The 18244-nt window shown below is 32.2% G+C and overlaps 2 protein-coding genes and 1 long non-coding RNA gene across 9 annotated transcripts; all 3 read left to right on the plus strand.

Annotated features, from left to right (window-relative positions):
- The first annotated feature begins 202 nt into the window (after positions 1-202).
- Positions 203-17603, plus strand: LOC111681486 (RNA-binding protein 25). 7 transcript variants are annotated; one of them, XM_046946229.1, is made up of 11 exons: positions 203-512; positions 564-671; positions 734-875; positions 956-1064; positions 1141-2031; positions 2141-2321; positions 2392-2501; positions 2562-3265; positions 3335-3852; positions 3932-4016; positions 4096-4661. In XM_046946229.1, the coding sequence occupies exons 2-11, from the start codon at positions 609-611 to the stop codon at positions 4188-4190; spliced, it is 2898 nt and encodes a 965-aa protein (XP_046802185.1). In that variant the 5' UTR covers positions 203-512; positions 564-608; the 3' UTR covers positions 4191-4661. The 7 variants fall into 7 exon arrangements, 6 of the variants coding, with proteins under 6 accessions (XP_046802185.1, XP_046802186.1, XP_046802187.1 ...); XM_046946230.1 differs by having other exon boundaries at positions 203-450; XM_046946231.1 differs by having other exon boundaries at positions 203-450; positions 573-671.
- LOC124418790 lies at positions 6924-7665 on the plus strand. The gene is made up of 2 exons (XR_006940211.1): positions 6924-7093; positions 7465-7665. It is a non-coding gene; the product is annotated as an uncharacterized LOC124418790 (long non-coding RNA).
- LOC111681492 (ras-related protein Rab-18) lies at positions 12677-13662 on the plus strand. The gene is made up of 2 exons (XM_023443288.2): positions 12677-12908; positions 13164-13662. The coding sequence occupies exons 1-2, from the start codon at positions 12847-12849 to the stop codon at positions 13633-13635; spliced, it is 534 nt and encodes a 177-aa protein (XP_023299056.2). The 5' UTR covers positions 12677-12846; the 3' UTR covers positions 13636-13662.
- Positions 17604-18244: the final 641 nt, after the last annotated feature.

Genomic DNA, 18244 nt, shown 5'->3' on the forward strand with positions numbered 1-18244 from the left:
TATTTTATCTTTTGGATTCCGTTTTCATTTAAAATTGTTGAAAATTTAAAAATTAAACGTGTTTGAAACATAGCCGGTTTACAGTCGATTTTAAGACGCCGGCGTAATTTTTAGTGTGAGCAGCCGTCGTCGTTTATATTTGTCGGCGCAGGGGTCAAGTAGCTGTGTAGTAACCGCTTTAATAATAGAGTAACCGGTATTTGCAAAGAAAAATAGTCTGATTTTCTCAACGTTGTGTAGCTGTGTGGAAAAAAGGAATATAAATTTTATTTTTTTGTTCACTGAATTTCTTTATAGTAAATGTGTGTTATTTTCCTATTATCAATATAAATGCCAACTATAGATGGATGTCAGTAAAGAATAATTGGAAAAGCTACCCTACCTACATACATACATTTTAAAAGAAATCACACAAATTTTTGTTGGTGCTCTTTCCCGACGACTAGTGAAGTGAGTAGACAAGGCTGACACTTGGCACGCCAACCATCCAACGGCTTAACTAAACAAGCGAAGTGGGAAATTGTTGATGGTCTGTAGAACATAAATACTAAAGTATTATAAAGTTTTTGTAGTTTCAGTTCGTACTTAAGAAAATAAACAGCAAAATAATGTCATATCCACCACGCCCACCTATGCCACCATACATGAATCCCTCCATACCACCGCCTCACGTACGTATTGCCACATTAAAGAGGTTGATGAACAAAAAAATTATATTTATTATTCTCAACAGATGATGGGGCCGATGGGTAATCCGCCACCACATGCAAGAGGTTATAGAAACTCGGCAACTATCAGTTCTCAACCAACGGTTTATCAAAGGCCCCCAGATCCAGTACCACAATTTAAAGGACCAATCATTACGGTGTTTGTGGGTAAATATATATTCTATATATATTTGTTCTTACAGCAGAAGTATTTGTAATTGAAAATTTGTTTTCTTAAAATATCAAAGGAAACATTAGTGAACGGGTTCCGGAGATTTTAATAACACGTATCTTGTCCACTTGTGGTCCTGTTGTGAATTGGAAACGAGTTTCGACATTTGGTTTCTGTGAATATGAGTAAGTACAAAATTTGTTTTTAAAATTCAATATGAAATTTGCATGTGCTTTATTTTCTTTTATAACCAAATAAAAGTGGTCCCACTGCCGGCATGCGAGCTGTTCGTTTACTAAGTGAAATCGAATTGGACGGTAAAACGTTGGTAGCGAAAGTTGATGCTAAAAATAAGCTTTTGCTAGACAACTTTAAAGAGGAAGAGCGTAAAAATGGAGCAAGTGAAATGCCAGATGAGAAAATTGACGATGAAGATGCGCTGCGATCAATGAGACGAATAATTGATGAACACAAGCATGAAATGGACGAATTTGATCCCAATGCACGCACTGACTTGTATGGAGTTCGTGGAGTTAAAACTAAACCTAACCGAAATGATGAGATCAAAGTTCCCAAAGTACTACACGAGACCAATTTGGAAGAGGAAAAGCGTAATCTGATCAGCAGCGAGATTGGCAAATTCCGTAAAAAAGCGGAAGCTGACGAACATCGCAAGGAAAAAGAAAAAGAACGTGAAAAGGAAAAGGAACGCGATAAAGAGCAACAGAAAGAGAAAATACGAGAAAGAGAAAAGGAAAAAGAAAAGAAAAAGAGAAGCGAAAGTGTCAGCGAGCAGGACTGGGATGTCGAAGAAAAGGTGGGCGGTAGTGATGGTGTTTCAATTGTTCCGACCCATAAAAAGGAACGTACAGTTGATATTTCATCTCCAATTAAAAAAGATAAGGAACGGGAGAGTGGGTCAAAGGAATCGAGGCGTAAACGCAGTCGCTCGCGCTCAAAAGATCGAGATCGTGAATATAGAGAACGGGAACGTGAGCGTGAAAGAGAACGCGAAAGGGAGCAAAGAGAAAAAGAGCGTGAACGCGAAAGGGAACGAGAAAGAGAAAGGGAGCGTGAACGGGAACGCGAAAGAGAACGTGAAAGAGAACGAGAAAGGGAGAGAGAAAGGGAACGTGACAGAGAACGTGAAAGGTAGGTTACTAGGCATTAATGGGTATAACTCAGACCGATCAAGATTGTTTTAGATTTTTCAGAAAGATATTAAAATTGCCATTAAAAAACATATTTGTAATTATTTTAGAGAACGTGAAGAAAAGGTAGTCAAAAATGTTAGAGATGTGCAGCGCGAAAAGGAAATAGAAGAGGAATTGCGTGAACGTAAGAAGGCTGAAAAGAAGGCACGCGAAAAAGAAGAAGCTTACCAAGAACGTTTAATAAATTGGGAGCAAAGGGAAAAACGCAAAGCTAAGGAATATGAAAAGGTTTGTATTATTACGCGATATCAAAATCAAATACAAGTTTAATCATTTCTTTTTTTTGTATTCAATTTAGATACGTTTAAAAGAAAAAGTAAAACAGGATGAACGTGAAAAAGAAGCAAAACGCCTTAAAGAGTTCCTAGAAGACTATGATGATGAAAGAGATGATATCAAATATTACAAGTAGGTTTTTTTCTTTGGAAACATTCTGTACATAGTTTTCATACTGTTTTTACCATCTAGGGGTCGGGAATTGCAACGACGCCTGGCGGAACGAGTTCGAGAAGCAGATTTAGACGCTAAGGATCGCAACAAGGAACAAGAAGAGTTGGAAGAACTTAAAAATAAAATATTTAGCGGTGAATTTGAAAATCCCTCACAAGAATATGAAAGAGCCAAAAAAGAACATGAAAAATTATACCGGCCGCAAATTATCATTGATGTTAATTTGGAGAACTTGCAACGAAAGGAGAGGGAACGTAGCAGGGACAGACACTGCACTAACATGTCTTCGGAAAAACGTTTAAATTCAAATGATATCTATCATAGAAGTGAGGATAGTGCGTTAGGTGCAAGTAGTGCGCCTATGCGACCACTTTCAAAAGCCGGCTCAGTTGAATCATCATCAAATGATGATGCTGCCTCTCGACATGAGACCATGTCAAATGCAAGCAGTCGATATAGTCGTCAGGATTCCGAATCACGCGATTTTGCAAGTGCTCCTGATATAGAGTCGATGTCGCCTGCTACTCCTCAAGCCTTTGCTGCACATTCACAAAATAATGATTCCGCCTCTACACCGCCTATGATGCCTACCGTTGGAATAAGTCTGAATCTGGGGGCCAATGCAAAGAAAAAGAAAATTGAATCTACCGCCGGAGTGTTTAGCAATGACGATGACAACGATGATCTTTCCAATCCTAAAAAACGAAAACTAGTACCTTTGGGTAAGTAGTAGGATGGCAGGTGTTTTTGTAAAATTTTAAAATTATTATTTTGGCTTTCATTCCGTACAGACTATGAAGACAATCAGACAAAACAGGGCTCACATTCGTCTAGTACGCACTCAGGTGACAGACACGATACCACTGGAGGAGGTGGCGGTGGAAATGCAGGTGGTGGCATTGCTAGTAGTACTGGATCGTCAGCAGCTGGTGGTGGCGCTGGAAAGGGGGGAAATGCAACAACAAACAAAAAACATGGTAAGAATGATACTTCTGCTGCAGCTGCTGGTAATACAGATGCAGCAAATAGCAAAAAGGATGATAGTAGTGGTACAAAGGTACACGATGAAAAACGACGCCACATAAAAAGCATTATTGACAGGATACCCACCCAAAAGGAGGATCTCTTCAATTACAAACTCGATCGCAATGAGATTGACAACAATCTTATGGAACGGAAAATACGTCCTTGGATAAATAAGAAGATAATTGAATATATCGGTGAACCCGAGCCAACACTGGTCGACTTTATATGCTCCAAAGTTCTAGCAGGCAGTTCGCCTCAAAGTATTCTGGACGATGTTCAGATGGTAAGAACAAAACTGACTCCTATACAGTGCTGTTGACAAAGTATTCTCTACTCTCTCTCTCTCTCTCTCTATTTTTTAGGTTCTTGACGAAGAAGCCGAAGTGTTTGTTGTCAAAATGTGGAGACTACTCATCTACGAAGTGGATGCTAAAAAGATTGGTTTAGGTAAATAATTTCTAATTTTAATGCAATTCATTTTTTGTGTGTATTAACAAAATTACATATTTGCAAATAATAATTATAGTAACCACATATAAAGAACAAGAAAAAAAGAAACAAAGCATAAATGAAAATCCAATTAATATTAATTATTATAAAAGATTACAATCAAGATATTAACTCTATCTGTCAGTCATTCAGGACAACGACCAACCGATTGACCGATAGATAAATATTTAAACAGACATGAATTAAATCATGACTGTCTGCCGCAGCTCTTGCAGCTGTTATACAGAATAATAAATAACAGAAATATTTTACTTGAATAAATCTTTAAAGATTTTCACTATTTAAATGAAAAGCTAAGAAATTATTTTTTGTTTTTCTCCTGCAACATTTCTTATTAAATTGATATCGAAACTACGGTAAGATTAGTCAGTCAATCAATCAAAAACAATTATATATATTTTTTAAGTTTAGGTTTCCCAACCTACATTTGGTTTTTATTAATTTCTAATTATTAATCTTAACAAATTGCTGGTACACAAATATTTTATATATTTACTAAACATAATAATGATTAAGAAAAAAAGAATGAATTTTAAAAATAAAAATAGGAGAATTAAAATAAAATTAAAAGAAATAAAATAATTGTACAAATATTAATTATATGTTTATTACATACATAAACACGACAGACAGACATACAGGAAAAAGTGCAGACGAATATTGTTGATTAAATACCATGATTAGAATGCATTCATTCCCACTGCTTAACAAATCACTTAATCAACATCTGCAACTGGATGCATCTGTAATATCAGAATCTTCATTAACATTGACAGTGTTTCCATTATTTAGATTTTCATATTGATCTGATGTAACAATCTGAAAGAAGATAAAAAAGGAATTAATTTTGCTTTAATTTTGCAAAATCTGTTAATAACAGATATCGTTTTATTTTCAAATATTGAGTTCAACAAATGCTCGTTCGGAAATGCATCATTGCATTTGATGATTGTGAACGCAATGCGCATTAGATGCATCATGATGCAGCGCTGTGATACATTTTTAAACCGAATTAATATCAAATTAAAGGAGATTAGATATTTCTCGTGCAATTGCCAAAGCTCTGGTAAAAACTATTCCATTAGGTATGGAATAGTTGCAGTAAGGGCGGGATTATTTCTCATCAGTTAAACTAGGCTTAACTTGCTGTTAGATTAAACTCGGGACAAATTTAGGCGGACTTTAACCGATGATTGTATTTTTCAGTTTTAGATTTTAGCTCAGTTAACTTTGTTAGTATTGCCAAGTTTTCACTAAAAAACATAAACAATGAGCAGCTGTTTTTTGCAAACAATACTTTTGTAAAATGGAAAATTTTGGAAAAATGTTAAATAAACATTTTAAACAATAATTAATAAAACAAAACAAATCAGAAAATTGCAATTTACATAAAATATTATGATTTTGTTCTTCCGAAAACATTGTTTTATTCTCACATAAGTGAGAAAGCACAATTAATCAAAAAATCAGATTGTCTTTATCTTTGGTTTAACCAAAGAATGAAGATTATCTTTATCAGAAAAACTCGCCCTAAGTTAAAGATAGATTTATAAAAGCTTTCATAGAAAATATTTTGTTATTTACTTAGCGAACATAAAAAAGTGAAATCAATGGGAATTTAGGCAAACAGATAATCCGCATTCGTCATCTTGCTATTTAAAGTTCATTATTCTGGAGCATATGTTCCTTATTCAAAGCATGTCTAGTAGAGGGTCTGGTAGGTTAAAAGACATGTATGTTGTTATTCGCAACACAAAAATGTTATATTATCTTGACTACAATACAAAATAAGTTATTATTAAATAAAGTTATCTTTTACAATATCTAGGTATAGTGTGGATAATAGTGTCATCATTTCTTTGAGAGTTTTCATTTGCTTTTTTTTCTACTAATAAATGTAGAGATTTTAAAACTTTAGCTACGGGCGATAAGATATGATTTTAATTTAAAGCGAGTTTTATAATGGGCATAAGCGGAGTTATGAAGCTGTGCCGAGTGTAAGATTAACAAAAAATGTCATCCCGACCAAAATATTACGAGAGTTTTGTATCAAATATAACTAATTGTCTTGACTAATCACAGGTGAGACATTTAATTATTCTGCTCTCATTTATACAATATAACAAGTAAGAGTTCTATATTCGGCTGTGCCGAATCTTATATACCCTTCACCATGATGTGTTTAAAGCCTTTTGTACCTTTTGAAGAACGAAAAAGTACCAAATGGTGGAGACCATTAATACTTTTGATGAAATCAAGTCCGGATGCTCCAACTTCCTATATGAAGGTATAGGTCGGTTGGTGGGGTTTTCTCTGGACAAACGTGTGATAACCTGGCAATATGAGTGCTTGATGCACCGCCATCCTAATCAAAACCCAAAAAAAAGCGAGTCCTTAATATCTTAAAAGGAACTGTTCTCTAAATTAAATTATCTTTATCTTTTGTTAAAAAAAAGGTTTTCAAAATTACTTCATTCTAATGGTCATAAATCTTTTCATATAAGCACACATAACAATTAGCAAACACTACCTGCTGGCAGCGACTAAAGTAGTCATTCGTACCGGCAAAATATTAACAACACTATGCCATACGTTTAGCAAAAAACTATTAAGGCGCAGGTCTCAAAGCACCAAGAAATGAGAGATAAAAAAGTATTAAAAACAAAAATAAACAATAAACGAAAATATTCAAAAGCAAAAATGAAAAATAAACATAATCATTTGAAATATCTATGAGCAAAAATATGCGAATTTCACTTGTTTTGTTTTTGTTATTATTATAATTACGTTACTTCACTGAAAATGTCTAGTACGTACACAGGGAATACTTGTTTTTGTTTTCGTTTAAATTGCTAGCATCGAGTAGTATCTCGATTCTACCAACGCGCTTTCTGACTAGAACTGTTAGCTAGCTATAGCTACAGTTCAAGGCAGTTCAATTAGTTGCTGTGTTCATAACACAACGTTTATTTTCTTTTGTGAAGTGGAGCAGAGCGGAGTGCTTGAGACAAATTGTAATAATTTGATATTAGTAGTTTCTAACATACAAACAGTTATCAAATATTATAGCGCACACATTCAGTCATTCGTTCAGTGGGTCACTGGCAGTGTGTCGTGTCATAACTTTAGAATTAAATTCAATAAGGCTTACGCAAGCTTAAGTAACCAACTGTCTAGAGCTAATAAGAAATTATACTTACATTTAAGATTAATAGCAATCAATTCCTGGTTCTTTAACAACAGCTTCCAACAATTCGTATTTTGTTTAAGAGAATTGTTTGTTAATTTTATTAAATTTCTAAAACACAACATTTATTTTTCTGTTTTACAATCGATTTCTTTGTGTCTTGTGCTTAAAATAAATTATTTTTCCATTTAAAATTAGAACAAAATATTAACAACAACAAGAAAACTAAATCAAAACACTGAAAGTGTGCGAAAAAAGTGAATAGTATTCTGCCAACAACTGAGCGAATAAGTGAGTGTTGTTTTGTGTTGTCAAAACAGAAGAAGAAAATAAGAGGACTTTGAAAGAAAGTGAGAAGAGAAAGTAGTAAATCAGCTGTTTTATAAAAACGGAAGTTTGTAAAAAAAAACATAAATAGTGGTGAATTAAATATTACGTCAAACAAAAAATGGCATCCCTTAAATTATTCAACAGCTTGAAGTCATCAAATCCAACGGTCGCCTTAAATGTACAACGTTCCTTATTAACAAAATGTTTACGGAATCAAAAACGTTTTTATGTCCTCTCAACAGCAGTTAATAGTAATTTTCCAAATCAATTGTCATCAAGTGATCTCGCAAATAAATGTGGTAAGTACAAACATAATTATTAAAAAAACAAACAACTAACATATCTATAATAATATTTATTTTTAAATAAACATAATAATTATTATGTTTTTAAGTTATACAACTGTGTGAGTGTATGTATGTGAAAATACCTGTGTATTGTAGTGGCGTGTGTTAAAATTTTAAATATTTCGCCTTGCGTGACCGTTATATACATACATTTATGTATGTCTATATTTTTAGAGTGTTTGTTCTATTTTATTTTATTCGTCATTGTTATATTGATTATGTTATGTTATTAATTAAAGAAAAACAAGAAGTTTATAATAACAGTAAACAGCGATTTTTAAATCTTATCGTAATTTCAATGTCAAATGTGTAGGTTATTTTACATTTACATGTATGTAAATGTAGAAGAATATAGAATGTGTATCATGAGTAAACTTGAGAGGAATTATTAAAAATATTACTTAAATCTCAAACTAATCTTAACATGTATTGTTGTAAAGAAATGTTCAATGCTTCTTCCCAGCAAAAATAAAGCAAAGCACCTCCAAAAGCATATCATTTATCACCACTTCAAAAGTAACATTAGGTTACGTTGATAGAAAGTTGTATAGTACATCAAATCCGAAGAAATACACCTTGAATTTTCCAATAAGTGTTAGTCAGGAATGTTTTTTCCGGAATAACATCATTTCCAAGATACTTGGATCTAACATCGACAAAACCTAATATTGGCAGAGAAAGTTCTCCAAAGTTTCACTGTCCTTTCCACATGCTCTACATTCGTCTGAAACTGCATATCCAATTTAACATAGATGTGCTCGTAATACTATGTGTTCACTCTGAATATCACCATACTAATTTCAGAATTGTCCGTTTTGAAGAGATTTCTCGTCTTGTTCTCATCAGGATCACCCCATAGGATCTTTCTACCTACCTTTTTATTATTCGAAGAGGCTTTATGGAATTCTCTCATCTATATTTTTAAATTAGCTTTTGTTGCTTCGAATGGTTTTGCATTTGTCAGATTAATTGCCTCAAGCTCCCTTCCCTTTAAAGCCGACTACTCCCGAGTGGCCTGATACCCATATGATGGGTATCAGGCTAAAGATTTTTACAATCCAATACGGTTTTATATTTTACTCTAACACCTGATATTGCCCTAATTACCTTCTGGCTGTCGGAAAATATAGTAAAGGCTCAGACTTCTACCTGAAAGCATGTACTATGATTAGGTAAATGGTGGTATATTTATGTTTCTAGGTTTTCAAAATAGAATCCCATGTCCAATTTGTCCCCCCATTTTAAAGCCATCGGTATAACAACGGATTCCTAATAGTATTTGCTCTAATGTTCCGCTTGAACAAGACATCTGGATCAGCCTTTCAAAGTTTCCGACATATTCTGTGTTTGTTATGCGATCAGGCATGTCCGAAGATTGTGTATAATTGTGTTCAGCATACATACATGAATGGAATATCTAGCAACGTTTTCAGAGCTAGAATATGACATATGACACCACATATAGCCAAACAGTATTTACACAGATTATTGAAGCATTGCCTAGAATGCCTATTTGTCATAGTAGGACTGAGACCCCATTTCATGCCTATAGTTCTGTGGTGTCCCCATTTTAATTTCCGTTCTAGGATTACATCTAAGTACTTGGGTTTACATAGTGAATTGAGTGTTTCCAGTGGCATTAAAATTCACTTAAAACGGAGCTTATTTATAAGATACAAGATTGAAAACTCTTTAACGCCAAAAGTCATAGAGTCAGTCCTAAAACGCTTAATACCTAGATATATTCCTAAAAATCAAACTATCCTTAGAAAACTCTACTTCGATTAATCTGAATTCCAGAAGGGACTATTGGAGTACGACTCACCTACTAATGTAACGAACGTTTACACTGATGACTTCAAGAAAGGACGAGGTTTCTTGTTGATTTCAATGTAATGAAAAGTATCCTTCAGACTGTTAAACTATTTGAGTTTTCTTCAAACAAAATGCTGTGATATCAAATCTGTAGCGAACTGTATAAAGTGATATCGAATATCAAGAGATAATTCACTGACATTTATTATTTAGGGCGGGTTTCTTACTACTCAGTTAAACTAGGCTTAACTTCTTATTAGATTAAACTCGAAACAAATTTAGGCGGTTTTTAACCGATGATTGTGTGTTTTTAGGTATGGAAACAGGATCAGTTAACTTTGATATTATTGCTAACTTTTCACTCAAAAACATAAACAATGAACAGCTGTTTTCTGCAAATATCACTTTTGTAAAATGTAAAATTTTAGATAAAATATAAATAAACATTTTAATGCGTTATACACAATACGCGTAGTTTTCAACAAGTAGTTCAATTAATTTAAATAAATATTTTGACACATTTTAATAAAAAAGTCAAACAAATTAAATAAAAGTGGAGGTAATAAATAAAAGTTTTGATGATTTTCCAATTAAGTTTAATTTATTTACTTTAAAATAAACTATTGAAATTGCGTACATAATAAATGAATATTAAAACAATTTAAACAATAAAATAGTTTCGACTTAATTCAAATAATAAAAGTACTATTGTTTTTATTAAATTGAAAAGAAATTAATTTAACTTCTTTTTAAAAACAAATTGAAAACAATTTCAAAACTTCACATTATAAAATAATAACAATTCATATGAAATTCTGTATTTGGTAAAGTGTGAATTGAATATAAATTTTAAGGGCGGGTTTTTAAGTTGGCAATCAAATGCCAATTAATAATCAGATTAGTTAATCTAAAAAAAATCAATTCTGATGTTAATCTCTTGACTTGTACTAAAACAAAACTAATCTAAATATGGTTTCCTAATTTATTTTGAATATCCTTATCTTCTGTCCTTTATTTTGTTCTAGTTTCTTTTATATTATTTACATAAAATATGCATTTTATTATACACTTATGAATATACTATCAATTTCCATACACGAGTTAAACATTTAACGATTAAATTCCTCTTTAAAATTGTTGTTAACTTCTTGATATTGTTGATGTTTAAATAAAGTGTTTTTATTTTTGAAATTTTGTAAACAAAAATATACTCATTCCAAATCTTATCAGTAAAATATAAAATAATTTAGGTTTATGTTTAAATTATATTAAGACGATGATAAATAAGGGGAGATTTTAAAAACCCAAACAAAATGAATATTATTAATAATTCCCCATAGACGAGAAATACGAGAAAATAGAAAGAAAATTTTAAGAATCTTTTAATATTCTTTCAAGTATTTCGAGTAATTTGGAACCTATTTAAAATATAAATAGTCTCAACACATCTGTCAAAGATATCTACCTCGCATACATGACAGGTTGATAGAATTGTATGTATTCCAAATCCTAAAAACCCCTGCTATGCGACACCATAAAATTGAAGTACAATTCTAGGGACAACAATAGAATTGTAGTCCTTTCTAGTCAAAACTTTGGAATGAATAGTTGATAACACGATTAAAAGTAGACAGTTAGATAACAACCTATGATATGAGAAACGAAAAGGGTAGATCTGTGGAGACTGCATTGAAATGTTGAAAAATCTTTCAATAACAATTTGCAGTGCGTATGATATAGATGGTACTCCCAATAACGTATAAACTGATGCTCTTATAGCACAAGAAAAATATATTTCACCACCACTCTGGGTAACCATGAATACAAACCTTTTAAGGACCTTAACAGATGGAAGTTTCAAATAAGTCCTTAATGCAGACAAAGTTGTAATACTTTTAAAGATCAAAGATCCAAATTGATGAAAAGGTGAAGCGGCACTGTTTCCAACCAATAGGACTGAAAGCTAATCAGCGAAAACATGATCGTTTATGAAAGCATAATGTTGCTGCCTATAGCAACTCAAGTTCTGGTACGGAACGATATTAGTGACCGGCAGTTTTCAATATCAGCAGTAATCCAGGGAAACCTTTACTCTGGGTTACCACGATTAATTGCCTCCTAAGTACACTTCTAAAGGGAAAGGATCCAAATTACTTGTAGAGAAGAGCTGAAGAAGCTCTGAATACGGTCTTGAGCTGGGCTCAACCTACCTAACAATAATCCTTGATCGAAAGTTGAACTTTAGAGTCAACACCCGATGGAATCTACAGCCTAATGAATGGCTGTTTGCTGAGAAATAGAATGGACATAGAGATTTAAATTGAAATCACAGAAACCCGCATACATTGCCGTCTTACAGACCTCAATACTGGCTTCTAGCCGGAAGTCCAAGCTTTTACAAAATAGGTAGATTCGATTAGATTAAATTTGGCGCCAACAGATGTTAGCATATGTACTTCCCGACAGCCCACTTGGTCTTATAGAGGTTAGAGGTCATTGAAAGTGTGTATAAAGAGCATGGGGAAGTTAACCTAAGGAGTTTATAGCAGTTCCACGTATTGATCGGTAGCTCAACTAAAATCCTATGGGGAGCATTAACTGGAATGATAATTCTCATCAGAATAAAAATAAGTCAATGGGCTATCCCGAGATTAACAGGAACCACTATACAAAATTAAATAAACGGATTCAAAGGAATGTATAACAAGCGGAGAGTAATAGTAAAATGGCGAAACACACTATTACAAGAAACTACGTTCTCATCGGAATGGTGGATAGGATCAGACAAAAAAAGAACAGGCGCTTACAGATGTATTCTGTGGAAGTGTATTAGACTACATTTGGTGGTGAATCATAAATTTCACCCCAGTTTTTGTTATATTTTGGATTGTTATATTCGCGTACTTGTCAAGTTACGTGTTGTGTGATAACCTGGCAATTTGTGTGTTTATACACCGCCAACTTAAGAATATCACAAAAAAAAAAAAAAAAATTATTGTTCTGCAAAAATTAATAAGTTTAAACAATAAATAATAGTATTTAAATAATTAATGTTAAATATTTAATAAATTGCATACGGAAAAGAACAATGCTTAGCGATAAGGCTATTAAACTTTTGGTAATTGGGGAAAGTGGTGTTGGAAAATCAAGGTAAATAAATCGGAAATATACAAGTTCTAAAAAAGGAACATATAGAACGAGAGAACAAACGTACTGAGAAGAGCACTGATTGTTCTGCTTGATGACTAAATTAGACATCAACCTTTACTACGTATTTGGAAAAAAATGTAAAACAAACAACACTTGAACATGATTTGTTAATATTTTTTCCATCTGCCTACATATGTACAAAGATTTTATTACAACTTTAAAAATTTACTATATTGATATTTGGAAACTTTTCAGTCTTATACGCCGTTTTGTGGAAAATAAATTTGACGAAAATCACGATGTTACGATTGGAATGGACTTTAAGAGTAAAGTGATGAATATTGATGGTGTTGATTACAAATTGGCTTTGTGGGACACAGCTGGTGCGGAAAGATTTCGCAGTCTAACACCAAGTTTCTACAGAAAAGCATTGGGAGCAATTCTTGTTTATGACATTACAAATCGTGAATCGTTAGTCAAATTGGAAGCATGGTTTACAGAGTTGGAAAACTATAGTGATAATCCGAATATAGCGACAATAGTTGTTGGCAACAAAATCGATAATGAGCGAGTTATTAGTCGAGAGGAAGGCTTAAAATTTGCCCGTAAACATCGATCGTTATTTTTAGAAACGTCAGCAAAACATGATAAATTCGTGGCAGACGTTTTTAGGGATATTGTAGAGAAGGTAAGTAGCAGACGTGCAAAAAGCTCTAGATTTCTGTGATAATAAAAAACCAACTACCCAGATAGTATCTTTCCTTATGGAAATTTACACACAAACAAGTTAGCTGCAAGATATCTAGTTAACAGGTCGTTTGTGATAATAAGATTTCTTTTTTTTTCGCAAATTTGCTATATTCCAAACAAACTTTTTTTGTCATTTCGTATATGTACCTTTCCATGTTATTTGGTTTAAAATTATGTCATTGAGGATAGAATGTGATATCATCAGTATATTTTATTATAAAAGGAATTGAAAAGGAGGCATTATGTGCAACAATATATTGGATAGAATATTTTTATACCCTTCACCTTCGTGAGAAGGGTATATATAAGTTTGTCATTCCGTTTGTAATTTCTATAATATAATTTTCCGACCCTATAAAGTATATATATTCTTATAGGTAGCGGAGATGATTAAGCCATGTCCGTCTGTCTGTCTGTATGTTTGTTGAAATCAGTTTTTAGAAGACCCCAGATATCTGCGAGATCCGAATCTTCCATAATTCTATCAGACATACGACCGGCAAGAACGCTATTTAAAATCAGCAAAATCGGTCCATAAATAACGGAGATATGAGCAAAAAACCGAGACAACCTCTGAAAATTTCATATAAAATTTAGATTTTTTATTCATGCTCAGTCAGAAACTGCAAAAAACAAAAACAAAATACATAACAATACGGTAAATATTGTTATTGTAATTTGTTTATAAAAGCAAAGCAGAGCAAGAGCAGCAGAGCAAGAGTAGCAGAGCGAGAGCAGCACTAATGTTTTGTTATTGGCTAGAAATATGAAATTAAGGATGTAGAGCCTGAATTAAGTGAGAACCTATAAAAGGGGACTTTCTGGTACTTTTTCGTTTTCAAAAGGTATTTTTTGAAATTTCTATAATATTGAACCTAGGAACATGAAATTAAGTATGCATGGCCCGGATTAAGTGAGGACCCAAACAAGGGGAGTTTTTGGTACTTTTTCGTTTTTCAAAAGGTACTTTTTCCAATTTCTACAATATTGAACCTAGAAACATGTAATTAAGTATGTATGGCCCGGATTAAGTAAGGACCCATAAAAGGGGACTTTTTCGTTGTTCAAAAGGTACTTTTTGCAATTTCTACAATATTGAACCTAGAAACATGTAATTAAGTATGTATGGCCCGGATTAAGTGAGGACCCATAAAAGGGGACTTTTTGGTACTTTTTCGTTCTTCAAAAGGTACTTTTTGCAATTTCTACAATATTGAACCTAGAAACATGTAATTAAGTATGTATGGCCCGGATTAAGTGAGGACCCATACAAGGGGACTTTTTGGTACTTTTTCGTTTTTCAAAAGGTACTTTTTGCAATTTCTACGATATTAAACCTAGAAACATGTAATTATGTATGTATGGCCCGGATTAAGTAAGGACCCATAAAAGGGGACATATTGGTACTTTTTCGTTTTTCAAAAGGTACTTTTTGCAATTTCTACGATATTAAACCTAGAAACATGTAATTAAGTATGTATGGCCAGGATTAAGTGAGGACCCATGAAAGGGTACTTTTTGGTACTTTTTTCATTCTTCAAAAGGTACTTTTTGAAATTTCTATAATATTGAACCTAGAAACATGTTATTAAGTTCGTATATCCCGGATTAAGTGAGAACCAGTAAAAGGGGACTTCTTGGTACTTTTTCGTTCTTCAAAAGGTACTTTTTACAATTTCTACAATATTGAACCTAGGAACATGTAATTAAGTTTGTATGGCCCGGATTAACTGAGGACCCATAGATGGGGACTTTTTGGTACTTTTTCGTTCTTCAAAAGGTACAAAAGGCTTTAAACACATCATGGTGAAGGGTATATAAGATTCGGCACAGCCGAATATAGAACTCTTACTTGTTCGTTTTTCAAAAAGTACTTTTTAAATTTTCTATAATATTGAACATAGAAATATGAAATTAAGTATGTAGTTTCTGAATTAGGTGAGAATCCATAAAAAGGAACTTTTTGGTACTTTTTCGTTTTTCAAAAGGTACTTTTTGAATATTTTGTAATATTGAACCTAGGAACATGAAATTAAGTATGTAGATCGGAATTAGATGAGAACGAAAAAAGGCACTTTTTGGTGCTTTTTCGTTATTCAAAAGGTACTTTTTGAGTTTTCTATAATAATGAACTTAGAAACATGAAATTAAGTATCTAGAGTCCGGATTAGACGAGAACACGTCAAAGGTACTTTTTCAAAAGGTACTTTTTGAATTTCCTATAATATTGAACCTAGAAACATAAAATTAAGTACGTAAAGCCGGAATTAGGTGCACACAGAAAACAGATCGTTTGAAAATCGATTATCATTATGAATATTTAGTTAAATTAATTACAATTGTATCCCTGTTATAGAAAAACTGTATAATTAACTGATTTTTATATTCAGTATTAAAAAAGTATAATAATAATCGAATTGTGGTTGTAACAAAATCCAAATTAATAATTTGAACTGAATTGTATCGGTTATTATATTTATTTGTTAATTCAGTAAAAGCAACCATCTTTTATTTAGGATTAATACGTAAGAACATCTAATATTAGTTGCTGTGACCGAAAAACTGTTAAAAGTATAAAATATTGAGCACTGCAATCAATTATCAATTGAAAAAATTATTTAAAATTTAATTACGGTTAAAGGAACCAAATTCGATGTTCACAACCAATTAATTGGTAATTATAGTTGACGTATACAAAAATAAACAAAATAAAACAAATTTATAATTTAAAACAAAAAAATCGATTTATATTTGGGAATAAGTTAATGCAGAAATTTGGATTAAAAAGGTAATGTTTTATGTATATCTTAAAATCTATTTTATGTTATGTTTCTATAATATTTCATAATTTTGCAGCAGCGTTAAGGCGTGAAAAGCTAGTGTTCCTTGGACAGAAAGAGAAGCAAAATCCCTGATACAAAAAAAACTATGTTTATTACTATCAAAATCTTAAAATTAATGGGAAGTTCTTATTTTTATATTTACATATAAGTTTTGTAAGTTTATACATATTGTAATGTAAAAATACACACGATTCACAAATTGTTTTTTAATTAATAATATTTCAGTTACAAATACCAATAATTTCAATACAGATTACCGAATAATAAATAAAAAAAATTGTGTACAAAATATATTCAGTAATAGTAACCAAATTTTACAATAGTTGCAATCGAATTTTTGTATAGTTGTGAGAACCGACTAAATTCGATTGGAAACAAATTCGGTTTTATCACAACGAATCTGTTTTCTCTGTGTGAGAACCGGAGAACGTGAACTTATTGATATTTTTTGAAGACACTTTTTGAATTTTCTATAATATTGAATCTAGAAACATGAAAGTAAGTATCACTGAACACTAAGAAGTGAAACGCTGTCATTTTTTTCAACAACAACGTTACGCTCTTCTCACAGACGAGTTCTGTGTAACTCCAACACACAGTATATAAGAAACTTACTCTCTCTCCTACTTCAGCCCGTAGTAGGTGATTTAAAGGAAGAATTGGGGAATAATACGAAATTTTGTTTTGGACCGGTCCATAATTGGACGCAACTCCCACGCAAGGACCATTTCCGAAAATGACTTAGACGAATCACCTAATAACACATAATTCATTGTAAATTGATTATATCAGGCTTATTAAAACTCTGATACAAGGACATCAAATTCGTTTCAAAAATCATTTAAATAAAATATATCGACGTCGGAATAAAACTCCACACGAATGTAGTTTGTACTTGTACAAATCATACTGTTAATTTTTTTGGCATCAGCTAGTACCTTTATTATGCAGACCAAAGTTTTGTCGATCTCCAAAAGTGGAAATTCAAAAAGCTAGTATATCAAAATGGCGCCGAAAAGCACACGAAAAAAATTCCCTAGAACACAACCTATCACTTCGAATAACAAAATGGAAGTGAGAACAATAATGAAATATATAAAAGCAGCAGAGTAGCAAGAATGTTAAGTTGGATTACCAGAGACTTGCGCCGACAAATGTTAAGGGCGGCGGCTTAGAATCGGTTTTAAGGCGGCTAAGTTTTCTGTGTCGTTTTAAAAATAGACAACGAATCCGAGAAATATAAAAGTGGGATTTTGGAAGAAAAAATTTTGAAAATGAGAATTTTTGAAACTGCCAATTTTATAAAATTGGAACTGAATAGAATTTTAACTCGTTTGAAATTGATTCTGTGACGTAGGCTGCAGGCAATTTTACTTTTCAAGATGACATTATCATTATATTTAATAATGTTATTTACAATATTAATTTTGAATACATTTTCTTAAAAAAAAATACAAAAATTAAGTCTAGAGAATTTTTTTTTCAGAAGAACAATTAAAAATTCATCAAAAATTAATTTATTGATTGTAAAATTGAAATAGTAGATGGAAAGAAAATGTTTTTAAATTTTTAAAAGTGTGAGTGCATTGGTAAAAAAAATTAAACTTAAAAGCTAAAACTTCTACTGCGTCAAATGTTGTTAAAATAATTTTTAATATCCATTACCACATTTTTAGATAAATATCAAACAAATAGTTTTTAAGGTCTGAAAACTATTTTAGATGATATTTTTTGTAGCAATCC

Source organism: Lucilia cuprina, chromosome 3 (genome assembly GCF_022045245.1).
Source record: "Lucilia cuprina isolate Lc7/37 chromosome 3, ASM2204524v1, whole genome shotgun sequence".
In the NCBI taxonomy this organism is placed as follows: Eukaryota; Metazoa; Arthropoda; class Insecta; order Diptera; family Calliphoridae; genus Lucilia; species Lucilia cuprina.

Bases quoted from the DNA above. Each gene is read 5' to 3' on its own strand.
- LOC111681486 (XM_046946228.1), top strand. From the start codon at position 609: ATGTCATATCCACCACGCCCACCTATGCCACCATACATGAATCCCTCC. The intron at 672-733 runs GTACGTATTGCC...TATTCTCAACAG, and splicing joins CCTCCATACCACCGCCTCAC to ATGATGGGGCCGATGGGTAA. The intron at 4,017-4,095 runs GTAAATAATTTC...TAATAATTATAG, and splicing joins TGCTAAAAAGATTGGTTTAG to TAACCACATATAAAGAACAA.
- LOC111681492 (XM_023443288.2), top strand. From the start codon at position 12,847: ATGCTTAGCGATAAGGCTATTAAACTTTTGGTAATTGGGGAAAGTGGT. The intron at 12,909-13,163 runs GTAAATAAATCG...GAAACTTTTCAG, and splicing joins AGTGGTGTTGGAAAATCAAG to TCTTATACGCCGTTTTGTGG.